At 41.0% G+C, this 24,070-nt stretch overlaps 1 protein-coding gene across 1 annotated transcript; it reads left to right on the forward strand.

Moving 5' to 3' along the window:
• The first annotated feature begins 12,470 nt into the window (after window positions 1-12,470).
• On the forward strand, window positions 12,471-21,201 carry OLFML1 (olfactomedin like 1). Its single transcript, XM_005491080.4, has 3 exons — window positions 12,471-12,940; window positions 15,038-15,326; window positions 18,635-21,201. The coding sequence occupies exons 1-3, from the start codon at window positions 12,815-12,817 to the stop codon at window positions 19,411-19,413; spliced, it is 1,194 nt and encodes a 397-aa protein (XP_005491137.2). The 5' UTR covers window positions 12,471-12,814; the 3' UTR covers window positions 19,414-21,201.
• Window positions 21,202-24,070: the final 2,869 nt, after the last annotated feature.

The raw sequence follows: 24,070 nt of genomic DNA on the forward strand, positions 1-24,070 counted from the left end.
AGCATAATTCTGAATTATTAGCGTGCATGCACATACATGCACACAGGCCAAGCAGACAGAGTTTAAAAGCCACAGAACATGGATCTGTGTGCAGATTTAGTCTTTTTTGTTGCTGCTGTAGCGCAGAATTCCCATATTTCAGAAATCTCTGAGACGGCAGTGCTACGTCAGATGGATTATAATCAGTTCTGGGAGAGCCGAGCTTCCTCAGCCCCCGTGGGCAGCGCTGAGAATTAAAAGCCACAATCTGTCCAGCTCCCTCTGTTCGCCAGTTGTAATTAAATAGACCTTCAAAATCTGTATTTTCCCCACAATATTTTGCATACAATTAAGGTTCTTTTAAAATTAGTTTGTCAAAGCATGTTTGGCTTCTATTTATAGCAAGACAGGGTTCCCGTTTGTTTCTCTAAGTACCCAGGAGCTCACGCTGCAGACTGATGTTTGGGATTACAACAAACTGTTTGAAAATTGTAAACTGGCAGTCATTCCTGACATTAAGACAAATGCACCAGAAGTACGTTCTCCTCACTCTTTTCTGACAGAATAAAAGGTATGCCAACTTATAAATAAAAGATTTAACCATGCTTGCAATTGCAAAATTTATGACTGCTCCTGCAAGCGTGTGTGGTCCAGTGGAATTCAACTCCCTGAACCAATCTTTTACAAAAAAAACACAGTAAACTTACTTCAGGCAAGAGAGCTGGTTTTTTTATTTATGAGCATATAGTTAATATTACAAGCAGCTGTGAAAAGGAAGAGAAAGGAAATCAGAGCACGTGAAGCATAGGGACATTTCCAAATAGGTAAGCACAAATCTCAAAAAGAGGCTTTTAAAATTCAATTGAAAGCCCATTCTATATTGGATACTATTCAGAAAACTTGCAGTGTTTGGATAAACACATTTTTACAACGCCAGTAACCTAGCATAATTGGATAGTTTATAGCCATCAACACTCTCCCATTCGGTTTCTAGATGCATCATTCTTGTGAGCCCTTTATGTGAATACAAAAGCAAGGGAATGATGTAAATCCCAGCAAGTCTGCCACAAGCTCTCTGAGCTGGCTCTCAAGACACTGAGGGCCTGGGGGAAGCTGCAGCAGGGGAGCCCCACAGATCTTAAAGCCTCCTGAGCACACTGCACCACCTAGAAGTGTTGAACTCCAGCCAAAAGGAAAATAAAACTGAAAGAGGCGCCAGATGGGGATGTTTGCAAACTATAGGCAGTTCTTTACTTAAAAATACAATTCCATGCAACGATTGCTCACCCTGAGGCTCTGGATCCAGCACAAACTGTCTGCATGCTGTTCTGTACTAAACCACTTTGTGACTTTTTTTTCCGTGCGCATGTGAACTGCTCAAACCAGAGATCCATCACTATAAGTTCATGGTATGGAGCCATATTTCCTGAATAACTAATAAGAAATTAACTCCTGAAAGCTGCAATGTTATGCTGAAACCAGCATAACATTCCATTCTCATGCAGTGCTGGCCTGTGCCCTCGACTCTGAGGCTGCAGAATTTCCCCCCACCCCACTGCCAGTGCTTCTCCAAGAGAATCCCATCTGATACAAGCAAAAGCAGCACTGCAGCAGCCAGCCCACATATGTCACAATCTGGACAAAAAAAGGGGAGTTTAATAGAGCTATTCTACAGCATCAAGGATACTGCTGCACAGAATAGAAGTACATCATACTAGTCATTTACTTGTGTGCTTCTCTCTGAGCATAAATTGGCACTTGCTACCCAGAGGAATCACCCTAGGTGTTTTGGAGTAGATTGAAATTCCTTTCTAAGGATTAGTCAGTGCAAAAGTCCTGCTGGGCAAACTGATTTTTCCATGTGCATTTTTCCATTTTGCCTATATTCAGTTTGATTACAGAGGATTGGAAATTTCTCATGGGATGGTGCTCATTGAAAATAGGTAATTGGGATAGCACAACTTGAGAAGCTTTGGAGCAGTAAGAATAAAGGCAAATGTTCTGTTTGTACCACTAGCACTGTGAAATCTTTTCTTGACTTTTCAAGTTTATTAGCCTGGTGGTAGACAGAAAAACTAGGTAATTAGGTAGGTAAAAAAGACTCTCAAACGTACAATTGCATTCCTAATAACTGCAATGGAAACAAGTCCCATTATAGCACTCAGTGGTCTGTGGCATCTTTCACCCAAGGTGTATTTCACCCTCCACATTTGTGACTGAAATGCAGTAACTGTGAAAAACACAACTGCTCAATAATGCCAAGAAACCAGGTAATGTTTAGAGGGAGGGAGGAAAATGGATTTCTGCTCATTTTAGTCAATGCCGGCTTCAAGAGAGAAATTATCCAGGGTTCCCTTTTACCAGACCGTGCAGCTGGGGCCATATTCCACATCACCAAGAACTCTGTAGGATCTGTAATTACTGATCCACCAGGGTTAGCCAAGAGCTCTCTCTGCCCATGCCATACCAGTCCCTAACTGTTGTCACAAATGGTTCAAGGCAGCCTATGGGTGTGCATATCCCCATACAGAGTAACTGCAGTTATCCACATTCTTATTTAGCCTCAATTTGGGATTGTGTTTGTGCCCTTAGTCCCAGCCCACCTGGGCAGATGCACTGAACAGCCTCACAACAGTCTGCTCAGCAGAGAGCCAGCACAAAAAACACAACACAAGGCCCTTTTTCTATGCAATGGATGGGTTTCAAGAGGCAGGGCTCTCAGTTCCTGTCCCTATCAGGAATTTCCCTCTCAGAAATTGCACCTGTTCCCATTTCAAAGTCAGGTAAACATAATTTGTGTATGGTTTCAGTCTTTTTGTACATTGGAGCAAAACAGAAAGGAAACAACAAAATCCATGACCAGTAGCAACTGAGAAGCCACAATACCAGAGGTCCAGCGCCTCTTACCTCCCTCCTGGGACAAGGATCTGCCCATCCTAAACTGAAACAAGGCTTAGATCTCACAGCCAGGGTATACATTCAGCATAAACCATCCCTAAATCTTGCTGTCCCTTGGCTGTATATGCAAGAATTTGCTGCAATCCTGTTTAACTGCTGACAGTGCCTGGATCACATTCCTATTTTTTTTACACTTGGCAGAACTCTCTGCATGCATTACAATATACAGAGGGCACAGGTTTGACCATCTGGCCATAGATGTCAAACTGAGACATTTTCCAGTGGCAGCATCTGGTTGTTCCACAAAAAGCAGTGCGTTTGCAGCTTTGGGCCTGTTACTCAGTAGGGCTACAGATGCATGATCTGGGCTACCAGGTCTCCTTGCATTGCTTTTTTATAAGTCACCTTTAACTCTCTATTTTATTTTATTTTTTTCTGTTTGCGAGACTCTGGACTAGCATATTTGTTTTGTGAAGGTTTAATAAGGAGGCATGTGAAACATACATACACCAAGAGGAAATATGTTGTCCTGCATGGAGGCAGGAACAGGCAGGCTGAGAGCCTAATCTATAATTAACAGGCCATCCTCCAGCTGTGTAGCAACAATGCCCCTTAGGAGCCAAGGACAATACATGTGGCAAAATGATAACATTCAGACTGATTACAAAGCTGTCTATGCCTTCTAATGCCTGGCACGTGCCAAACACGCATGAAATTGGAATATTTCCTTAGCAGGCATTTCCAGTAAAAGAAAACACGAAGCCTAGATTTAAAGACTGAACCCTCTTTCTGTAAAAATCTCTGCAGAAATGCCCCACAGGATTTGTTCCTCCATCCTGAGCCATTTCATTCAGTGTGACATTAGTGAATCACTGATGTACTTCAGAGTTTGAAGGACCAGCAGCCAGACTGTACTGAAGGCCAGGGAGAAAGTCACAAAAAATAAGCTAGTGGCCAAATCTGATGTGTCACTTTCATGCCATGTGAGGCAGTGACATCTTTTTAAATCATCTCTCAGGCAGACACACAGAGATATTTTTTTCAGAGCATCTGAAAGAATATATGTAATACCTGTGCATGTATTAGAATATATGTAATACATGTATAGGTATTGTACATTTGTTAGCACTTACACAGAACATAATTCATGTTCTAACACAGCCCAAAATTCACATTTTAACACTGTCACACACAGATTCTCTGCTAACTCTGCCATGGCAGCACAGCATGACTGCAGGGATTGCTTACCTGGGACTATTCTCTAAATCAGCCCAGCTGGGTTCCTGGGCCTGGGCCTGGGTCAATGACAATGACAATGACAATGACAATTCCACAGGGACTGTACAGTCCTTCTGCCAGGGGCAGGAGTGCACAGAGCACACAGAGAAGTTGTGGCAGAACGTTTGGGTGTGATTCTCTCGTGTCCTGTGCAGAAAAGGGAATGATATTTCACTGTTAAACCAGCAGGCCTAAAAGATGCAGCAGTGTGCAGGCTCCCAAGTGTCAGGAATAAATATGTCCCATTGGAGGACCAGGCTGATTCAAGAGCAGAAAAGATCTCTCCCCCACGTACAGATGCTGCTTGTCCTCCGCTGCAGAGAATCACAGCAGGAATTTTATGTTTGAACATATGGACGAGTTAGTCATGCCCTATCTACTCAGAGAAACAAACAGAGCCAGGTTGGATAGCTTGCAGGGCAGAACAGCTTTTCTTTTTTCTTTTTTTTCCCTATAACCCAGTAAAAGGCCACAATGGTGGCACTGAATTTCTATTTTAATCAGTTAACAGAAACAGTTTCTGATTGTCTGGCCAACTGGGGGCTAGAGAGATGGAAAATTTTACCACATATTATCTATCGCTGAATGGATTCTGTCCTTTCCAGCCTTCCTCCTAAGACAAGTGTTTTGCTTTTTTTTTCCCCAAGAAAGCACTCGGTAAGTTGAATATTTTTATGAAAAGACTGAAATGTTTTCAGCAGAAGCTCACATTTCAAACCATACAAATTCAGTGTGCACTGAGCCCTGACAGGTCAAAGGGAACAGATGAAATCCACTTGGTACAGCACTGCAAATGTTGTACACTGTGCACAGAAACGTGTGACCTTTTCCTGGATGGAGATAATTAATTTTGGAGATATGACAAAGCTTGGGGAATGGATTCAGTATAACAATGGCAGCACTGCTAAACAACAAGCTGACTTCTAAAGAAGAATTAAAGAAGTGGTTATCAATTATTCATGACAGCTTAACTTGTTTATATCCTTTCCAGGCAGCATAGTGCATCTGCTTTATTATTCATCATAAACTGGCACCAGGACCATTTCATCTGATACACTGACTTCCAAATGTGATAGTGCTAACCCCAGAGAGAGCACAGAGGCCACAAAATCCATTTCTTACATATGTGTCATGCCTAGAGTTCACTGTGTTTATTTGGAGGGGACTCTCTTTAATCTGGAGTCTCCTGTGAATGTCTTATTTTCTATTCACTTTCAGAGATTGGGTGCAGCATAACATGAAGCATACACTGAATGAAAATATGGAAAGTGTCTTGTCATGGAGGGGCTTTGAAAAATGTCAGTTTGAAAAGCTGTACAGCTGACGGCTCTGCAGGTCCAATGGACACACCCTTCCCGGACCTGCAGCTTGTCTGTCAGGAGATTCCTGAACTAATTCTCAAAATAATGTGTCTCAAAAAACATCCTCTCTTCTTATGTACTTTTTTGTGCTTATTAGCTTACTTTCCCCCCCTGTAAGTTTACTAAGTTTATTTTTCTTAGATTCTCTGGCATGCATCAAGGGTAATTTTGAGACCATAAATTGGTTGGCAGAAATGAAAGTTAGAAATAGAAATGATAGAAATGATGAAATTTATTTTTGGGACTAGATTAGAGAGACACAAAAATCTATATACCTTTAGATCACCAATTAAAGTCCGAATATGTCTCTTTGGCTCAGTTCCTGAATGCAATTCTTAATTTTGAGTTTGTCCAGAGAAGTATTCTCAGACAGCTGTAAAGATTTAACAAATTTTCCCAGAAGCAGAAATCTCAAGACTCCCATGTAGAAAACTGAGAACACAACAGGCCTTGTTAGTCTTACCTTCAGACCAGGGTGATAGCAAGCAGACACAAATAACAAGAAAAAATCCAAGGTATTTTTTTTTTCTTTTACCATATTTTGATTTTTCTTTAAAACTTTCTTTTTAAGTACCCCTTGCTTTTCAGCGTGACTCTGGAGCTCAGGCTTTGCCCGTCTTCCTCATTTTTACTGGAGATGTGAAAAAAAACCAGCGCAATTTATCTCACCCATCCTCAGCAACTCCTTCAGGGCCTTTTCTGTCCTAGTTCCCCCAGTTCCTAGATGTTTTCCCATCTTTTAGGGTTTGGGCAGATTTAATTGGACACTTGCTAGCACAGCTCCGTTCTGCTCAGCTCAAGTTTCTGCCGCCATCGCCATCACCAGAATCTCTGAACGTGGCGTCAGCAAGCACTCAGAAATTCAGAGCAGGATCAGAGTTTTAGTTTGAAACAAGGAAACCAGAGAGTCCTGAACTCACCGAGCAGTCCCAGAGCACATCACCCTGCCACAAACTCTCTCCGTACCTGCCACTGACCCACAAACATTTGCATTATTCATTGTCGCTAAGCGTATTTCTTCCACCAGCTGGTGGAATTTAGTGAGTGCAGAGGGAGACTTACTTGCTAAATTTTAACAGCTTTCCCAGGTATGTACAGAGCCCTTCTTGGTTCCTTGCAACACTTCAGTACAGGTTATGAATCTATTTCTTCAGTGCAACAATAAATGAAACAACACTAGGTGATGAAATGTTACCTTGTCGTTGTCTACCGCTCCCCCAAAAAAAGAAAGAAAACAACACAAATAAACAATAAAAAACCCTGAAAACATGACATCCTAGGCATTTAAAGTTCAAAAAGTATCTTTTCAGCTTTTCAGAAGTCATGCCTCACACCTAAAAGGCCCATTTGAAAAAGAAGCATAACGAAAAAACCACACCAGACATTCTCAACTGAAATGAGATGGGAAAATGTCATAATCATTTCCTGTAAATACACTGAATTTAAAGCAATGTCATTTTGACTACTGCACTCCTGTGAATAGGTTTAATGAACATGAACATTCAAGCAAAACGAATTTTAGTGACAATATTCATGAGCAGATTCCACACTGGAAAACAAACCAAAAGCAGCAAAAATTTTAATGTTGGTTTATATAGAATTGCGTAATTCAAAGTTTGTTTAGTTCTGGAGATACAAATTGAAGTTTCAAGCTACTAGGACTTGTCTTTGATCAGTAGAAGTGAGATTCTGAGTTCGGCAACAAACAAACAGAGCATTCAGAGTAACTGCAAGCGGTTGATTTTTATGCCAGACTACTTCATGATCCATGTCCAGATGGATTTCTCTGGATTATTTTAGTGGTTATAGGGGGCTTATAGAAAAGATGGGAACAAGCTTTTCAGTAGGGCCTGGAGCAACAGGGCAAGGGACAATGGTTTTAAATTAAAAGAGGGCGTATTCAGACCAGATACAGGAAATCAGTTTTTTACACTGAGGGGGTTGAAACACTGGCACAGGTTACTCAGAGAAGTGGGGGAGCCCCATCCCTGGAAACACTCAAGGCCAGCTTGGAAGGGACTCTGAGCAATCTCCTCTGGCTGAGGAGGTCCCTGCTCATTCCAGGGGCGTTTCACTAGCAGAGCTTTAAAGGTCCTTTCCAACTCAAAATATTCCATGATTTTACCATTTAACTAACTGTCTTGGGTTAGAAATGCAAGATGCAGCTGGGGGTGTGTATTCCTTCCCCATCTGTCAGAGCTGGGGCAGTTCTCTGCTGTTCATGGAGCAGTTTTTTCTTTATCTCTCCCACAGGCAATCCTCCCTCCAGGAGAACTCTGCTGTCCATGGGCCATTCATTATTAATTATCTTTGGTTAATGGCCAGTGAGTGTCCCTGCATGGCTGATCCAATCCCAGCATCCCATGGGGAGATGCTCCACCCAGGGGAGGAGCCAAGCATTCCTGCCTGGATCCAATCTGAGCTTTGGGACACCCCAGCAGCCTTTGCCCCCTGCATTGCCAGAGGAGCAGCTTTCTGATGCCCTGCATGGCCAGAGGGAGCCCAGGCCCATCTGCAGCAGCCCTGGAGCTGCAGAGGAAAACTCCCCCCTTGTGCAGGATCCCTGCTGCAGCAGAGCCACAGCTGGCACTGCAGGAGGGCTGAGCCCCCATGGATGGGGCTGGGACACCCCCTGACACACAGGGGCAGGGACTGCTCTGGCTCTGGCAGGGTTGTTTTGTATTACTGCATTTTTATTTTATTTTTTCCTAGTAAAGAACTGTTATTCCTATTCCCATGTCTTTGCCTGAGAGCCTCTTAATTTCAAAATTACAATAAGTCAGAGGGAAGTGGTTTACATTTTGTATTTCAAGAGAGGCTCCTGTCTTCCTTGAGAGAAACCTGTCCTTCCAAACCAAGACACTAACTCCAACAAGAAATCTACAAGAATAGAGTACAGCTTTATTTCCCTTTTATGATTTAATTCGTAGAGACAGTCCTGATGTGACAACTCATTTTTCCTGTTAGTCCTGGGCATCCTGGGCTCTTACTGGTCTCAGGGAGCTCAAGAATTCCCAGTTTGGGGTGGCACAGACCTAAAGCCTGGAAGAGCTTTCCCTCCACCTGGCTCCCTGGTGTTCTCCATCCCAAACCATGCTTCCCTCTGCGTGTTCTGTCCCCCTCAGAGGCTTTGGAATTGTGAGTTCCAGCCGAGTCTGCCTTGCAATTCCCAGGGCTTGGGAGCCGCCTAGTGGAGTCCTCTGTGAGTCCTGAAATTCTGCCAGTCCTCCTCCTTATCACTGCACTGCTGGCTGATACCACTCCCAGCACTGTGCGAATCCACAAAATCGGAGGGTTTTGGGAAAGCTGCAAAAGGCAGGCCTCAGAGACAGCAGAACTGGGGTTGGAGCTAAGCAGCAGCCATGAGATTGGTCAGCAGAAATATTATTTAAAAAGTAGAAAAGCAAGGACAAATAGAACAATGGTCTGTGTATTAACGCTTGTCTAGAATAACTCTCTAAGCTACAGAAAAGTTTAAATAGCAAGATATTCAGAGTCCTCTGTGAGTCCCATAATTCTGCCAGACCTGCTCCTTATCACTGCTTTGCTGGCTGATACCACTCCCAGCACTGCTTTTACAGCTGAGCACCACAGAAGGACTTCACTTGGACTTCATGTCTTGGTCTTTTCTACAGAAATGGGAGTCACTTTCTAAGGTATAAAACTGAAGGGAAAAAACAAAAAGAAAAACGAAAAGGCAGTGACTGAACTGGAATTAAGTGCTGATTTCCTACTGTGACAAAGATATTTTCTAACCTCCCAGATCTCAGCATTAGACCTGTGGCCAGTAGTAACAAGGAACTTGGTTCTGCAGACCCAAGTCCCAACAAAATTAGAAAATACAGAAATAGACCATGACACTCCCTATACTACTAAAATAAAACACCAGTCTGATTCACCAGCATCAAAATCTATGAAAATAGGCAGCTGTAAACTAAACAAAATTGCAATCACACACAAAGTCCCACATGAGCACACAAGCACTGGGATATCACTGATGCATCAGGGTGAGCAGCAGTTATTCTGATGCAGGGGTGTATAAAATAAGTAGAAAGCTCTGAATCAGAATCTGATTTTTACTTTCCATCTGTGATTGCTTTGCATGCTGAGGTTAATTAAGGATGAAAAACATAATTAACCTTGTTTTAAGCCACGGTGTAGTTTGGGAGTAAAATCTGGTGTATTTGTGCACTACTTGGATCTAAGTGACAGGAGTTGGGACTTCCCACTTGTTTCCAGGGCTGTAATAACACAGGACAAGGCATTAGGACAGCATCCATGGCTCAGGACAAGCCAAGGAAAAAGCGTGAGGGAGCCCTGGGAGTCAGGGATGTTCCCAAAGCTCAAAATTAAAAAATGTCTTGTGATTCCTGTGAGGAGCTGAGAAACCAGAGTGGGACTGGAGGAAAAAGAACCTGATTTGTTGTGGCACTTCTCTAGTTATCCCACCTGAAATGACAAAAAGGAACTGACTTATAAAAAAACCAAAACAACAAAACATAGAATACAATCATATGAGTGAAATAATATCTTAAGGGAATGTCATTCTTCCCCCAAATCAAGTACACACTATGAACTGATTTCAACATTGCTTTTAAAACACAGAAAGCTCCATCCAGCATCTGAAATCAAAACCACAAACACAGATGGAGCTGAAAATGCCTATTTTTCCTTTGAAAATATCTAACAGCTGTTAAAACAGACACCAAATGGTAAAAAGGTGGAAAAAATACAGCAAAGAAGCAGCATTGACAGGAAAAAGATAACATCTCAGCCAGGGAGAGGACAAGAACAGTGAAAAGGCATATTCACCTACATTTATACACTTGTTTCCTTTTAAAGTTTGAGAGGCCTCTCAAATCAAGGGAGTAATGGTTATGAGAAAAAGAGTTCCTCAAGTTAAAAGCAAAGTTTTTGCTCTGTTAGTGTGTGATATCCTGTGCACTGGGACCAATGTCTTCCCAGGCATGCCAAAAAATCCTGCTTTAAATCACCATCAGACATACCTATAGATATAGATTAGCTCTAGATACAGATTAGATATATAGATATAGATATAGATATAGATATAGATATAGATATAGATATAGATATAGATATAGATAGTTATAGATTAGATATAGATATATTTGTTTATTATACAGATTATATATAGCTGGTATGTAACTATAGATGGTTATAGATTAGATATAGATATATTTGGTTTTTATACAGATTATATATAGCTGGTATATAACTACAGATAGCTACAGATTAGATATAGATATATTTGTTTATTATACAGATTATATATAGCTGGAAAAAAAAACCATTTCTGTGTATATCTAGTCTGAAGAGAAGTGGAAAACATACAACAAACAAAGCAAAATAAATGTAAAAACCCAACAAAGCTCAGGACTTTACCAGGTGCTGTGGCTTTCCCAGAATTGTGCATTGGGCATGGACCAGCATTGCCATTGCCACTGGATCATGGTTTAATAAAGATGGGAATGCCCCGTTTGTAGAAATCCTTGGAAGGGTTTCTAGGATGATTTGTAGGAATCCTTCTGGTCTTTCAGCTGTGGATGATTCTAAGAAATGACTGAGCAGCTTCACAGAATCTAACTCCATGTGCAGAATGTTTAAGCTTATCAAGGGGGTACAGCAGTTCAAGATATTTTACCTTTTAGATTATTTTCCCTGCCTTAAGATAAAGGGAAGAAATTATATATCTGTATCTTGGCTTCTTAATATGCATTCATGAAAGGAAGTTTATAATTTTGAATTCCACAACCTTCATCTCCCAGTCATTAGCTGGGACAGATGTGAGACTCAGAGAACAACTCTGAAGGGTTCCAGGTTCACCTCAGAGGTTAGAAAAGGGATTTATTTTCCTACATTGCTCTTCCCTGGTGTTGCAGCTGATTATTTTGTGGAAAAGAATTTCGATATATTTCACAGGACAGAATCAAGGAAATTCAGACTTCCCAAGGTGTCTGCCCTCAGGTCAAGCTCTCTGTCCCCTCAAGCAGGAGCTCTGGAGTAAACTGAAATGTCACTGGACTGAAAAATCAAATACTAAACTCTCTGTGCATCACTGACTGTGCCTGTAAATAGGAGCTGGCAAATTGTGTGCCCCTCTTAGGGTGAAGCAATACTGAAATACAGAATACTGCTGTGTGCACTGGGGTGAAATTTGCCTGCAAAGCACACATAAGCACCGTGCAAAAACCAAACACACAGAGGAAAAAATCTGCCTGCTGTGGCACACACACTCTCTTGAATTCTGCAATCTTCACATGAGGCAGTCAAAAAGAAAAAGAAAGCTTGGTAAATGTGGTGAAAAATTTAAAAACAAAACTGTAGAAAAAGAAAAATGGGAGGGGGGAAAAGTGAAGAGGTGGAGAATTCTGAGAAACAGAGGCGTCCAGCTTGGCTTCAGATACAAAGGCAGCTTTTTAAGCTCCTAGCACATGGTTTTCTAGCAAATAGTGTTCGCATGGCCATGAGTTTTTCCAAACAAGGCATTCAGTCAGGAAAATTATGAAATCAAATAAATACAAATTGCCTCCAATGCAGTAGGCTCATGTAAGTTAATTACAATTAATTTTTAAGTCAGACTAAGTAGAATTATAATTCCAAAAAAAGATGTCTGTCATAAACTCCACTGAATGGACACAGAGCTGTGTTAAGAGTATTGTTTTCAGCTGGAAAAGTAGTGTCAAGAGAAAAAGGAGGAGGAACTTCTTTTAAAAACAGTTTTATGTCTGGTTTCCAGGGCCACTGTAAATAGGCTGAATAGTGGAAGTGAAATGAGTTGCTTTAGGTGGATTTACAGGCACAGACACCAAGCACCAGAGCTGCCTGTGTTCCACCCACTGTGAATCCACTCTGACCTGCAAAGAGCACACTCTGCAGGATTGGTCACACGGGAAAGCAGATGGGAGGAGAAAGGAGGGGAAAATAAATTACTTTTATTTGTATTATTTAATAAAATTTGGCCTACAGGCTGGATGTGACTCAGTGCTGAACATCTGGGATTGATCATAGGATCACAAACTGAGAAGTAGTCATCTGGCTCCTAGAAATAAACACATTCAGTCCCTCTGCCACAACGTTACTTCCTTAATGATAGAATGCAACAGCCATTTTAAGTCCTTTTAATCTTTTCAGCCACCGTACTTTTTAACTTTTTAGTAATTTTTACTATTATTTTTTCGCTTCAGATGACGGTAAATTGCATTTGACCTTGGACTGGCAGCGTTTGGGATTGCCCACAGAACTGATTCACCACTTTCCTCCAAAAGCCTTCTGGTGCCATGGCAGCCTTGCAGGTCCATTTCTTGCTGGTTCCATCCCTCATGAGCATCCTGGGAGCAGCACAGTATGTGATGCAGGATGCAGCCCTGCTGAGCTACATTGACCAGCGTTTTCTGTCTCTGGAGGTATGTGCCTGATGAATCCTTCTGCAGCAAAAAGAGGCTTGAAAATGTGTGGATGTTCTGGGGCCACGACAGCCTGTATGATATATCAAATCAGGAGGGTGAATTTCCAGCTTTGTCCAATGGATGAGTAAAATCGTGGCTAAAACTTTAACTGTAATGATCCCAACTCATTGCATCATTTATTGCAGGATAAAATTTCATAATGTTATCTTTTTATTCTAATTTTTTTTTTAAATGGCATCATTGAATTTAGCTAAAAATGCAAATGTTTATACAGAACTGTCACAGACCATCCTAGGGAGCAGTATAAACATATTTTCACCTGTAGAAGGGCTGTCAAGTATTTGTTAACAAGGAGATAGAAATTTATCAGGTATTTTTCTCCTGTGTGCAGATATCCCCACCTGGAAGGGCAGTTTAAGACACATTCATGCAAACCAGCAGAGTATCTGCACTTCAAATAAACCCTTAATATCAGAGAGACTGAAATGCAGTTCTTTCAATTCCTTGAATTCCTTTCAATTACTTATATAAATGTACCACTTCTTGCTTTTTTCCTACAGTAAAAAGCTACCAGTACTGCAAAATACCTCTTCAGTATTGGTGTGTTACCATCATATATTGTTTATTTTTAATTATTGACATGTCCCTGGCTCCTGGCTTACATTTTCAGACTCACAGAGAAGCTCTAACTTGCCTGATTTGATGTCCCTTTCCATACAAAGCCCTCACTAGTCTTATCTTCTCAACACTGAAGGATTAACCTGATATTCTCTTCCCACTGTGTAGATGGAGATTTACATTTTCTTTGCCACTCTAGGAGTAGCTTCACCTGGCAATTTCTATTCCTTTGGCACCCATTAAAAATGAGGTAACCTGTGGCATTTGGCGCAAGGGGCACAAAAGGAACAGGACAGAGAAGTGAGGCAGATACTGATGACAGCACTTGAAAGCATTTAAAATAAAGGTTTTGTAGAAAGCAATTAAGCAACTTCCTGGGGGCTTATGGTCTTGTATAAATGGGGGAGAGAGGAGGTGGCACAGAAAGCACAGCTCACAAAGCAAACCAGCCAAAGATCTGCTCAAATTCCTCCTCTTCCCAAAGTGGCAGCTGAACTACTATTTTCAGGATACCTGTGAAGCAGCTGCATTGCAACAGAGAAACATATTTCTTACCTTTGAAAACACTGATAATTTGAATTTAGTTGCAAAGAAGTAGGTTTTTTGCTTTCTATGTTTGGGGGTGGTTGTTCTTTGGTTTTTTTTGTTGTTGTTGTTTTGGGTTGAGGGTTTTTTTTTTTTTAATACAGCTAATAATTTGAGGGGAAAAAAAAAAAACAAAACAAAAAAAAGAAACAACACAAAACTTCCTCAACTATAGCATTTCAGTATTCTCATTTTCATCTTTAAATGGGTAAAAAATAGCCACACTAGATTCTGCCTTGGTCAGAAGAGGTGGATCCATGTGAAATGCTCATGGCTGTAGATTTCCTGCAGAAAACTGAGGCTGCTTCACCAGCACAACTTCTCCGAGGACTTTTCCTGGGGAAGGCAGTGAGAAACACAGAGAGAAGAAGAGAAAACAATTCTTGTCTCTATTCCCTGCTCCTGTTGTTTTTGCACATGTGGAATGTGTTATGGAGATTGTTTACCCGAAGTGATTTGCTCATTGGACACTGGTGAAGGTTGTTTTGATTCCTTGGCCAATTGGGTCAAAGCCGTGTCAGGGCTGTCTCCAGACAGACACGGGGTTTTCTTTAGTATAGTATCTCTTTAGTATGTAATTTAGTATAGTACTAGTGTAATATTATAGCTTAATAAAGCATTTGTTCAGCCTCCTGAACCACGGAGTCAGAGCACATGTTGGGGTCCTCCTGAAATGACGTGTCAAGTCAAAAAAAATGTGGATTTTTGTCCAGATTTTTGAATTCTGTGCCAGTCTGAGGGTGTTCTCCTCACACAGACACCCTGAGCTGGAATAGGTGGGTGCAGGGCACTGGGAAGGAGGGAGCAGCAGGGTTGTGAAAGTGACCATGAGCAAGGTCGCGATGCGCGCAGAATGCCCACGTCTGTTCTCTTCCCATGTTCTGGCTGAAGAGGAGGCTGGAGAAGTGCAGCCAAGACCTGCTGGAATACGTGGACGAGTTCAGGGAGCTCTCCAAGGCGGCGCTGGCCCGCCTGGCGAGGCTGAGCACCGACAAGGCTGAGCTCAAGGAGGAGGTGGAGAATCTGCTCACGAGGGTCGAGCGCGCCCAGAGGGACATCGACTATTTCGGATCCATCACGGATTCCAACGCCTGCGTGGAAGTGCATGAGGACCTGCTGAAACAGCAGCTGCTGGAAGAGGCAGAGGAGAAAAAGAGGCTTAAACTCATGCTTAACGCAAGTAAGAGCAGTTTGTTTTTCAGAGCTTCAGTGTGAGCAGTCCCACGTGCGTGTGCTGGCGCAGGGATAAGAGATTTTCATCCGCAAGGGGGTTTGGGCTGTGTAAATGCAAGACTTATAAAACCCATGTATATGCAAAAAAGGGATGGGAGAGGGAGGGAGGAAAATACAGTTCAAACATTTACTTTGCAGAAATTCTACTGCATATCAAATTAATTCTTTGGAAGCTACTTTTTTATTATAAAATACGGTAAAATCCTCTGGAGGTGTGATGTTGCAAAGTCCCAGAAAAACATATTTCTGAGTACTGCAGCTGTACTAAGGAAGTAATAGTGGTCTTTGCTTTTTGGACTAGGCAGGGTCAAAACCTCAAGTCAAAAGTAAATTCATGGGTTAATAAACTACTTAATTTACTTCTACAATTTTTACCAGCTTCACTATCCTGCTCTGTCATCCTTCCTTTCCTTGTCCCCTCCTTCAATAAGAGAGCACGCTGCCTTGGCTGTCAGCAAAGCTTAGTTCTGATTTGTAAATTTGGTGTTATGGTACCTAGCATGAAAAATACATGCACAATCTTTAATTTTTTTAAAACAAATGGCATTTCTTAATTATCTTTGCCTTAAGAGGTTTTGGTATGGATGTAAACTATATATTACAGACAAATTTAAAGAAGACTTTTCATAGTAGTAAGAAATGAAGAGTAAATAATAAGAGATACAAACTGAAATTTTTAAAAAGTGAGTGAAAGAACTTTAGCATCATCAATTATACAATTCCACTGACTTCAGCAGAATGAGGTTGATTTAATTTTACACAGAAATTTACAATTTCTGCTTGGACTTTTTAAACAAATCAGTATTAATGCAGATGCTTACAGAAGCAATCACCTATTCTGCTTCTGAGTCTCCTCATACTCCACAATTCAGTGCTCTGAATATCAATAGTTCTGCTTTCCATTTAGAGAACTTTTGAACATCAGGCATTTTTTTCAGAGAGGAAAAAAAATTGGAGATTTTTAAATTGACTGCAGTTAAGGCACTGAAAATTGTACCTTTCTGAGAGTTTCAGAGGGGAAAAAATTACTTTACATTTTCCTTTGTTGGAAATTATTACTTTTAACTTTATTGTAGCAGCTCATGGTAACTTTACTTTCAATTTGTTCTCTACTGTCAGTACTAGTCAGATGCTTTTCCCATTGAATTTGATGTCAAAAGTATTCCCTGTGCAGATTTTACAGCACTTAGAAAAAGTAGGAAGATCCTCAACTCTAGAAAACAGCAGCTCTGCTCCTATGCTTTCATGTCTTAACCAGACTCTATGATTATTTTTGCTGAGTCACTTCAAAAATCTAGCAGAAAGGAGGGTTTTTAAGTCCAGCTTTGTTACTGTGTTTGGGTCAAGTTTACACAGAAAATAACAATCAGACAAAAATCTGGTTATTTCACCTGCAGATGAAGATGCTGCTAAGGCTGCCTAGGGTTTTTGATTCAGCACCTTTAATTTTTTTTAATCTATCTGATCAATAAATGTTAGGTTTGAGAGAGCTGTTGTGGCTTGCTCAGGGAAGGCACTTCCAGAGTGAGGACTTCTCTGAAGGAAAAAAAAAATCCACTTTGTAGCAGCAATATCCAAAAGCTTTGATTAGAGGGTATCAGTGCACACAAATTACATAAAGATTGCTTTCTACAGGCAACTGGAGTCTTGCCACTGACTTCAATAGGTTCCTATCAGGCCAAGCAGGGGGGCTGGTTTTGCTTTCTGCATTTCATCTGCTGCCAGAACATCCTGCCTTGGAGCTTTGTTTGTCCTGTCTGCTGAAATGGCTGCACTCCACCGAAAGCAATTCTTTCAACTTCAAATGCTGCACCCTGTAATTTATGAGTGCCTTTGGTAAACAAGCTTGGTTAATATGCTTTGCAATAGTTTTGTTGTTTTGTTTTCTTTTTTCCCGGAAAGGATGCTGCTTGATAAAGATCTCAGAGTCTAAATGCCTGCATCCTCCCAGGCTTGGTGCTTTCTGGTCTGAAACCTCCCTGCAGAGGGCACAGGAAATGTGAAGGAGCCAGAGCTGTGACTTGAGGCCAGTTTTAACTACAGGGAGGTAAAAGCTGGGTGGTTCCACCAGCCACGCTCCTGGCACAGGAATTGGCAGCACAGACACCACACTAGCTCCTTCAAAGGCCGCCTCAGTGCACGCACACCCCTGCTCGTGTGATCTATATTCTGTTCTTGCTCCTTTCTGTGCAGGTGTTGGGAAGGTGAATGGGAAGATAGCCCAGTTTTTTGGCTTTCCGTTATGCTGAACTGATTTTTGTTTCTTTTTATACTATAAATGCATAAAAAAGAGGCTATCTGAGGATAAGACCAGTCCTGAAACAAAAATACTATACATGTAGATAATGGATTTTAATTTGTATGTCTCCAACAAGAAATAAATATGATTACTTTACTGTGTTGATCTAAACCAGAAGTCAGTTCTCTGAAGTAAAAATTATAACCCTGTAAACAGGCAGACAAGAATAATCACAAAATCACTAACTGTGCTCTTGGTCTCCTCTCAGACACAAAAATATCCAAATGTTTTGGATAACACTGGTGTAATAGAACAAAACCAAACACTCTACAGGTAGATGAAGATACTACAGTTTTATTAGCAAGAATATATAATAATAATATCATAATATTATTCAAATATAATATATATTAATATAGATTATATATTAATATATTATTGTATAATCATTAGAGAAAATTTTATATATAATATATATTGGTATATTGTTATTTTATATAATATTATTCAAATATATTCGAATATACTATAATATTATTAAAATATATTATATATTCTATATAATTGTATAATCATTATATAATATATTCTTATATAATATATAATATATATTATATATATTATTATATTGATATTTTATATAAATTTTATAAAATATATTCACATATACTATAATATTACTCAAATATATTATATATTATTGTATAATCATAATAGAATATATTATATAATATATAGTATATATTATCATATTGATATTTTATATAAATTTTATAAAATATATTCACATATATTATAATATTACTCAAATATAATATATAAAACTATTCTCAGCACTACTTACCAGCGCCACACTGCTGACACCTTTACTGATACATTGACTCTTTTTTGAGTCAATCACCTTTACTGATATATTGATGAATTAAAAGGAAGCTAAGTAATTCAAATGAAAGAAACTAGAAAATTTACCGATATTCTAATTTTATTTTCCTTTGCCTTTGGTTATTTCCTTGCAGGCTGTGACCACATGCTTGCAGGTATTAGGTCCCTGAAGGTGGTTAAGAAGACTGGAGGAAAGCACGGCTCTTGGATGAAAGACCCCGGCAAAAAGCACGCCAAGATTTATTTATTAAGCGGCTCTGTGAATAACGTGGTTTTGGAATTTGCGAATATCATGGCTTTCATGGAGAACAACCAGACTCTGAAGGCTCGCAGAGTGCCCTTGCCAGTGCCCTGGGAAGGAACTGGCCACGTCATCTACCAGGGCTTCCTCTTCTACCACAGGCACGGCTCCTTGAACGAGATTGTGAAGTTCCACCTCCAGAGAAGGAGCGTGGCTGACCAGATGCTGCTGCCAGGGGCTGGGAGGGTTCCTGCCTACCAGCTCTCTCCACAGACAAAGATAGACCTGGCTCTGGATGAGCAGGGGCTGTGGGCCCTCCACGCAGAGCCAGAGACCGGGGGGAACATTGTCCTCACCAAAATCAACCCCGTGGCCATGGCGGTGGAGCACAGCTGGGACACGCCGTGCAGCAGCAGGGATGCTGAGGCAGCTTTCATGGCCTGCAACACCCTGCACGTGGTCTACAACTCTCCTTCTGGGGGCTCCTCCCGCATCCAGTGCGTTTATGATGTTTTGGGGGCTCTGAATGCTCACACAAACCCAGGACTGCATTTCCCAAAACGCCAGGGTGGCCACTCCAGCGTGCACTACAATCCTAAAGAGAAGCAGCTCTTCGCTTGGGGTGATGGGTCCCAGATCATTTACAAACTTCACACAGAGAAGAAAGTTTAAAACATTCAGCAGCTTTTTAAGCAGCCCTAAAAGCCACCAGTCCCAGGTGAACACAGCCTTTTATGTGTATTAAAGTTGCATTATACCCAGCTGTTACAACTTTCATCCATTTTACGTAACTCAAGACTTATGTACCCCAGTAATCTTAAAGCCCAATAAAGAATATGTGAAGACTGAATGAATATAAATTACATGATGACTAAATGCCACACATACACAACCCCTCCTGCCACCCCACCCCCAAATTAAAGTTTAAGGTTAATTTGAAAAAAAAAAAAAATAGCCCATTTCTGACACCTTCTCTTCCTACTGAAACTATGTTTTCTGTTTCAATGCCATGGAAATCAAATCAGAAATCCTTCCTGTCCAAAATACAGTCTGACACCCTTTCCTAGTCTGAAGATCCCTATAGAAAGCCTTTTAGTAAGCAATATAAAATCACATGCTTCCAGAGAAATTAGATATCAGTTTTAACAGGAGAGGTTTATTTTACCTACACAAAGTGTAGGAATAGGCAGCCCCACAAACATGGTTTATATTTAACATAGAACTCTCATACATCACATCAAGGCTACTCCTGTTCATTGAACCTCTAGTGTTTCCATGAAAATTCCACACTTCCTATCCATATAGCTGTAGAGACCACTGTGGATCCTGCCAGTATATTAGCTGCAGCCAAATATTCACTTTTTTCAGCTTCAAGGCACCACTTTTCACTATTTTGGAGCATATCGCTGTTTGCGTGTCAGAAGGAATGTTCCTAGGTGAGCTCTTCTGGGTCACACACCACTTTGGAAGGTTTTACATGTCACTTTTTATTGTTATTGTCACTAGGTCTCTTTCAGCATCTACTTGTGAGGCATTTGCCCCAATGTTTCAGCTCCTATTGGTTACAGCAGAATCTTTCTCATCCCATCCTCCATCTCCAGGAAAAGGTGGCTCAGGTGAGCAGGGCATGGCACTGCTCAGTCCTGGGTTTGGGAATCACAGACAGGCTCTAGGTATTTTTGTTTCAAAAATAATGTTTAAAATGTTCAATAATGTTTAAAAAAGGCTTTTAATGTTAAATACAGGTATAGATTGTGTTTTTTTATTTATTTTAACGACAGCTGCATGTCTAATAGCAAACAAACAAACACACCAAAAAAAAAACCCTCTGAAAAACCACAAATAATGGTACTTGAAAAGCAGTCCACAGCTGTTGCTACAGAAAAACCCATTTTGTTCATTACACTGAGAGAGCTGTTGTTCTGTTTAAAAATAGCTTCCAGAGAACAGCCAGACATCAGGGAATGATTTTGAAAAGGAGTTCCAGAGCACAATTAGGAGTGTATAGACTGCTGGGCTGCACCAGTGACACTCTGCCTTTGTCACCCTGAGCAGGGCTAGTGAGTGGGGCACAGCAGACAGAGGGTGCACAGCCACAGACACCCCCAGGCTGCCAGGGGCGTGGGCTGGCACTGCTTTCCTGGCTCAAAGGCACAATTTGGCCTTTTATTCCTCCTCTGTAAAATTACAAACATGTAAACGCCTGAAAATGGTATCAGCCGCCTCTGTGAGAACTTTTACTGGAAATTACATGTAACTTCCTTTATTTAAGAAATAAAGTCTTTGGGTGCAAATGTGGATTGAATCTGCTTTTTAGAAGAGAGGTTCTTGGGATGTGCTTTGTGCACAGACAAAAAACAGCTTAAATCACTTAAATCAGCGTTGCTCACACTCTTTCTGGAGCACAACATAGTCCAGGCCACTGGTGCTGCAGCAGGGAACAAGCTGGGTTGGGGTAGCACATGAATTTTGTGGCTGTAGTGGCAGCAGCATCTTTGGGCTTACAGCACCGGTGGCAGGTGAGGGATTCACATCTGTGAATATGGTCTGCTCTGCTGATCAGTGAACATTCTTGTAAGAAAAAGGTGGCAGGCACTCTCCTCCAGCTTCCTGGTAATCTCTGAAATATGTATGATGATTTCATTAATTTTCATAACATAGCACACAAGCAGATATTTTTGAGAATGTCAGAAGAGACATTTGGTTACCTCCCGGATGACAAAGGAAAAAAAAAAAAAAAAGGACTGCCTGTTCAGAAAGAGAAAGGAAAGAATGACAAATAACTGAATAATCTGCTCCAAGACAGCATCTCCAAAAGGCAAGGACAAAGGACTGTCAGGAGGCAGGAGACAGCCATGACAAGACTGCATGAAAGAGGGCATTGACTTCCAGTTCAGGTAGATGATACCATTGTTACCATGGAAATGGAATTGGTACAAGGGGACCAACACAGAGGAGTCTTCATCAGGAACAAAAAGCACAAATGAGTTTATGACCTCCACCTTCACCATCTAGATAACATCCATTACTCTCCTTGTTATCCAAGTCCCTTTATGCTACACTTTCTCCATGTGCTCGCTTTGCCTGAACCAATGTGCTCATTCCATGTGAACCACTGGCTTTTTGCTTTTTCATGTCCAGACCCTCCTCTAGACGGGAATTCGATGCCCTGTGCTCTGACAGCAGGATCACCATCCTCCCAACAACAGCAGCACTCCTCAGTGCTGTGCTGCAGGTCCCTCACCCCTCAGTGACACTGCTGTCACCTCATCCTTTTCCTGCCCCTTTCCATTGTGAGAGCAGGTGTCACTGCACAGATGCTCCTCATTTCCCTGCCCTCCATTCCCTCTGCCATCTCTGCCCCAGAAAGGTGGCTCAGGTCAGAATAATCTGCAGTGATCATGTCCTGTTCGCACTTGGAGCTGTCAGAATTATCACAGACAGAAAAGTTTTCAGCTCTCTCGGTTTATTGACACCCACGTGATGAATTTGAGCTTTCTGACATCCATGTGCTTTCTTATTTGGATTTTGTGGATACCAAGGATCTGTGCCTGCTAAAAACAACCAGTAGAGCAGAGTGTGCTGCTAGGAGCATGCCAGTTTAACTGGGTTTATTTTCACTGTGCCCATCAGAGATAAGCTTATTTGGCAGAAAATAATCCTCCTGTCTCTTTTTTCCTCTTCATTCCCACCTGCCTGAGTCTGGAGGATGAGAGCCCCTTTTAGCATTCACTCAAGCAGGCACCATTTCAGAAAAACACACACTATATGTTTGTGACAGCTGGGTTTATCACTAAAAAATGCAACTGTTGTCACCCTGCTCTGTTAGGGTGCATGTTTTTCCCCCTGTGCTGTTTCCCACTCAGTTGCATGGAAGCTCAGGAAAGAAACTGCAGAATCAAAACCATTAAAATGCAGCTCACTCTCCTAATACTGAAGAAATAGCTCCTCCTGAAGGCAGAAATCAGGACCTGTGGCTTTTTGAGTTGTTTGAACTTTCCCTGGGTTTCCGTTGCATAGAGGAAAATTTTATTACACTTCCACCAGATTGAGCCCTGAGCCAGAAAAAGGAATGTGCAGAATCCCAGAATGAACAAAGCTGGAAAAGATCTCTGAGATTATCGAGTCCAATCTGTGACCAGGTACCATGACACCTCCAGGGATGGTGACTCCACCACCTCCCTGGGCAGCCCCTTCCAATGTCTAAACACCTTTCTGCTGGTGACATTTGGATATTACTCAGTCTCCTTTCCTGATGTTCATACTGGCATGGGTATCATTTGTCTCAGAATTTAGTTTTGCAAAATACATCAAAAGCCCTTGTTATTTTAAATCACTTTTTAGAATAATTTCCAACAAGTAAAACCTTTATGTGGAAAAGGTTAATAAAAGGACCTTCTTAACTGCTCCCTGAGCCAGTGTCATATTTATTGCAGATAACCATCTGATGTTGCACTCATTTGCCTTGGAAATATGATTGGCATAAAGTCGTTGAAAAATGGAACATTTTATAATTCTTATCTGGGTACCCTTGTCCTATATTTGTGATAGATGATGTTAGAAATAATATTTTCATGAGGATGTCCAAGTAAAAATCCCTTTAATAGAGGATTATTACACTACATTGTTCTGTGACCTCAAAGTTAGTCATAATTTTCTTATTCTTAATAAGGAAAATGAAAGAATCCAACATGTGAACACTAATTGCTAATGCAACGAGTTAGATCATGAACATCTTATACATTTTTCTATTATCCAATCCTTTGTTATAATTAATCTTCTATGTAGAATTTTTGGGAGCAGGGCTTAAATTTTGTACTTCTCACATAATTCCTGAAACTCTCTGTAATTATTAACAAATACCCAGACAGAATTAAGTGCTTTAGTGGACTTTTTAAATATAGGTTTTTCAGACTATTTAATTTAAGCACTACGTGTGCTTTATCAGAACATTTAATTTAAAAAATGCATATGAACAATGGCTTTTTCTTCTAAAGGCCTTATAGTGCTGGCATTATCACTTCAGCTGAGGGTTAGAAGACAAAGTGTCAGCATCATTTTCTGTGCACATTCTCAGTTTGAAACCAGTAGCTGTCCCATGCAGACGGATGGCTCTCCTCAGAGGAGCTGCAAAGATTTACTTTGGCCTTATGCTCACAGTGTGTTTTTCCAAAAGCATTTTTAATGTGTCTGCAAGCTGCATCCTGCTTTCATGCCAGCTCTCCAGTGCCACATGTACAGCTGTGTCTGGGTTTGAAAAGATAGGTGGCTGCTAAGGAAGGCAGCAACATTCCTTGCAATGGAAAATGAAAACCCCCTCCCTCTGAAT

Source organism: Zonotrichia albicollis, chromosome 6 (genome assembly GCF_047830755.1).
Source record: "Zonotrichia albicollis isolate bZonAlb1 chromosome 6, bZonAlb1.hap1, whole genome shotgun sequence".
Taxonomy (NCBI): domain Eukaryota; kingdom Metazoa; phylum Chordata; class Aves; order Passeriformes; family Passerellidae; genus Zonotrichia; species Zonotrichia albicollis.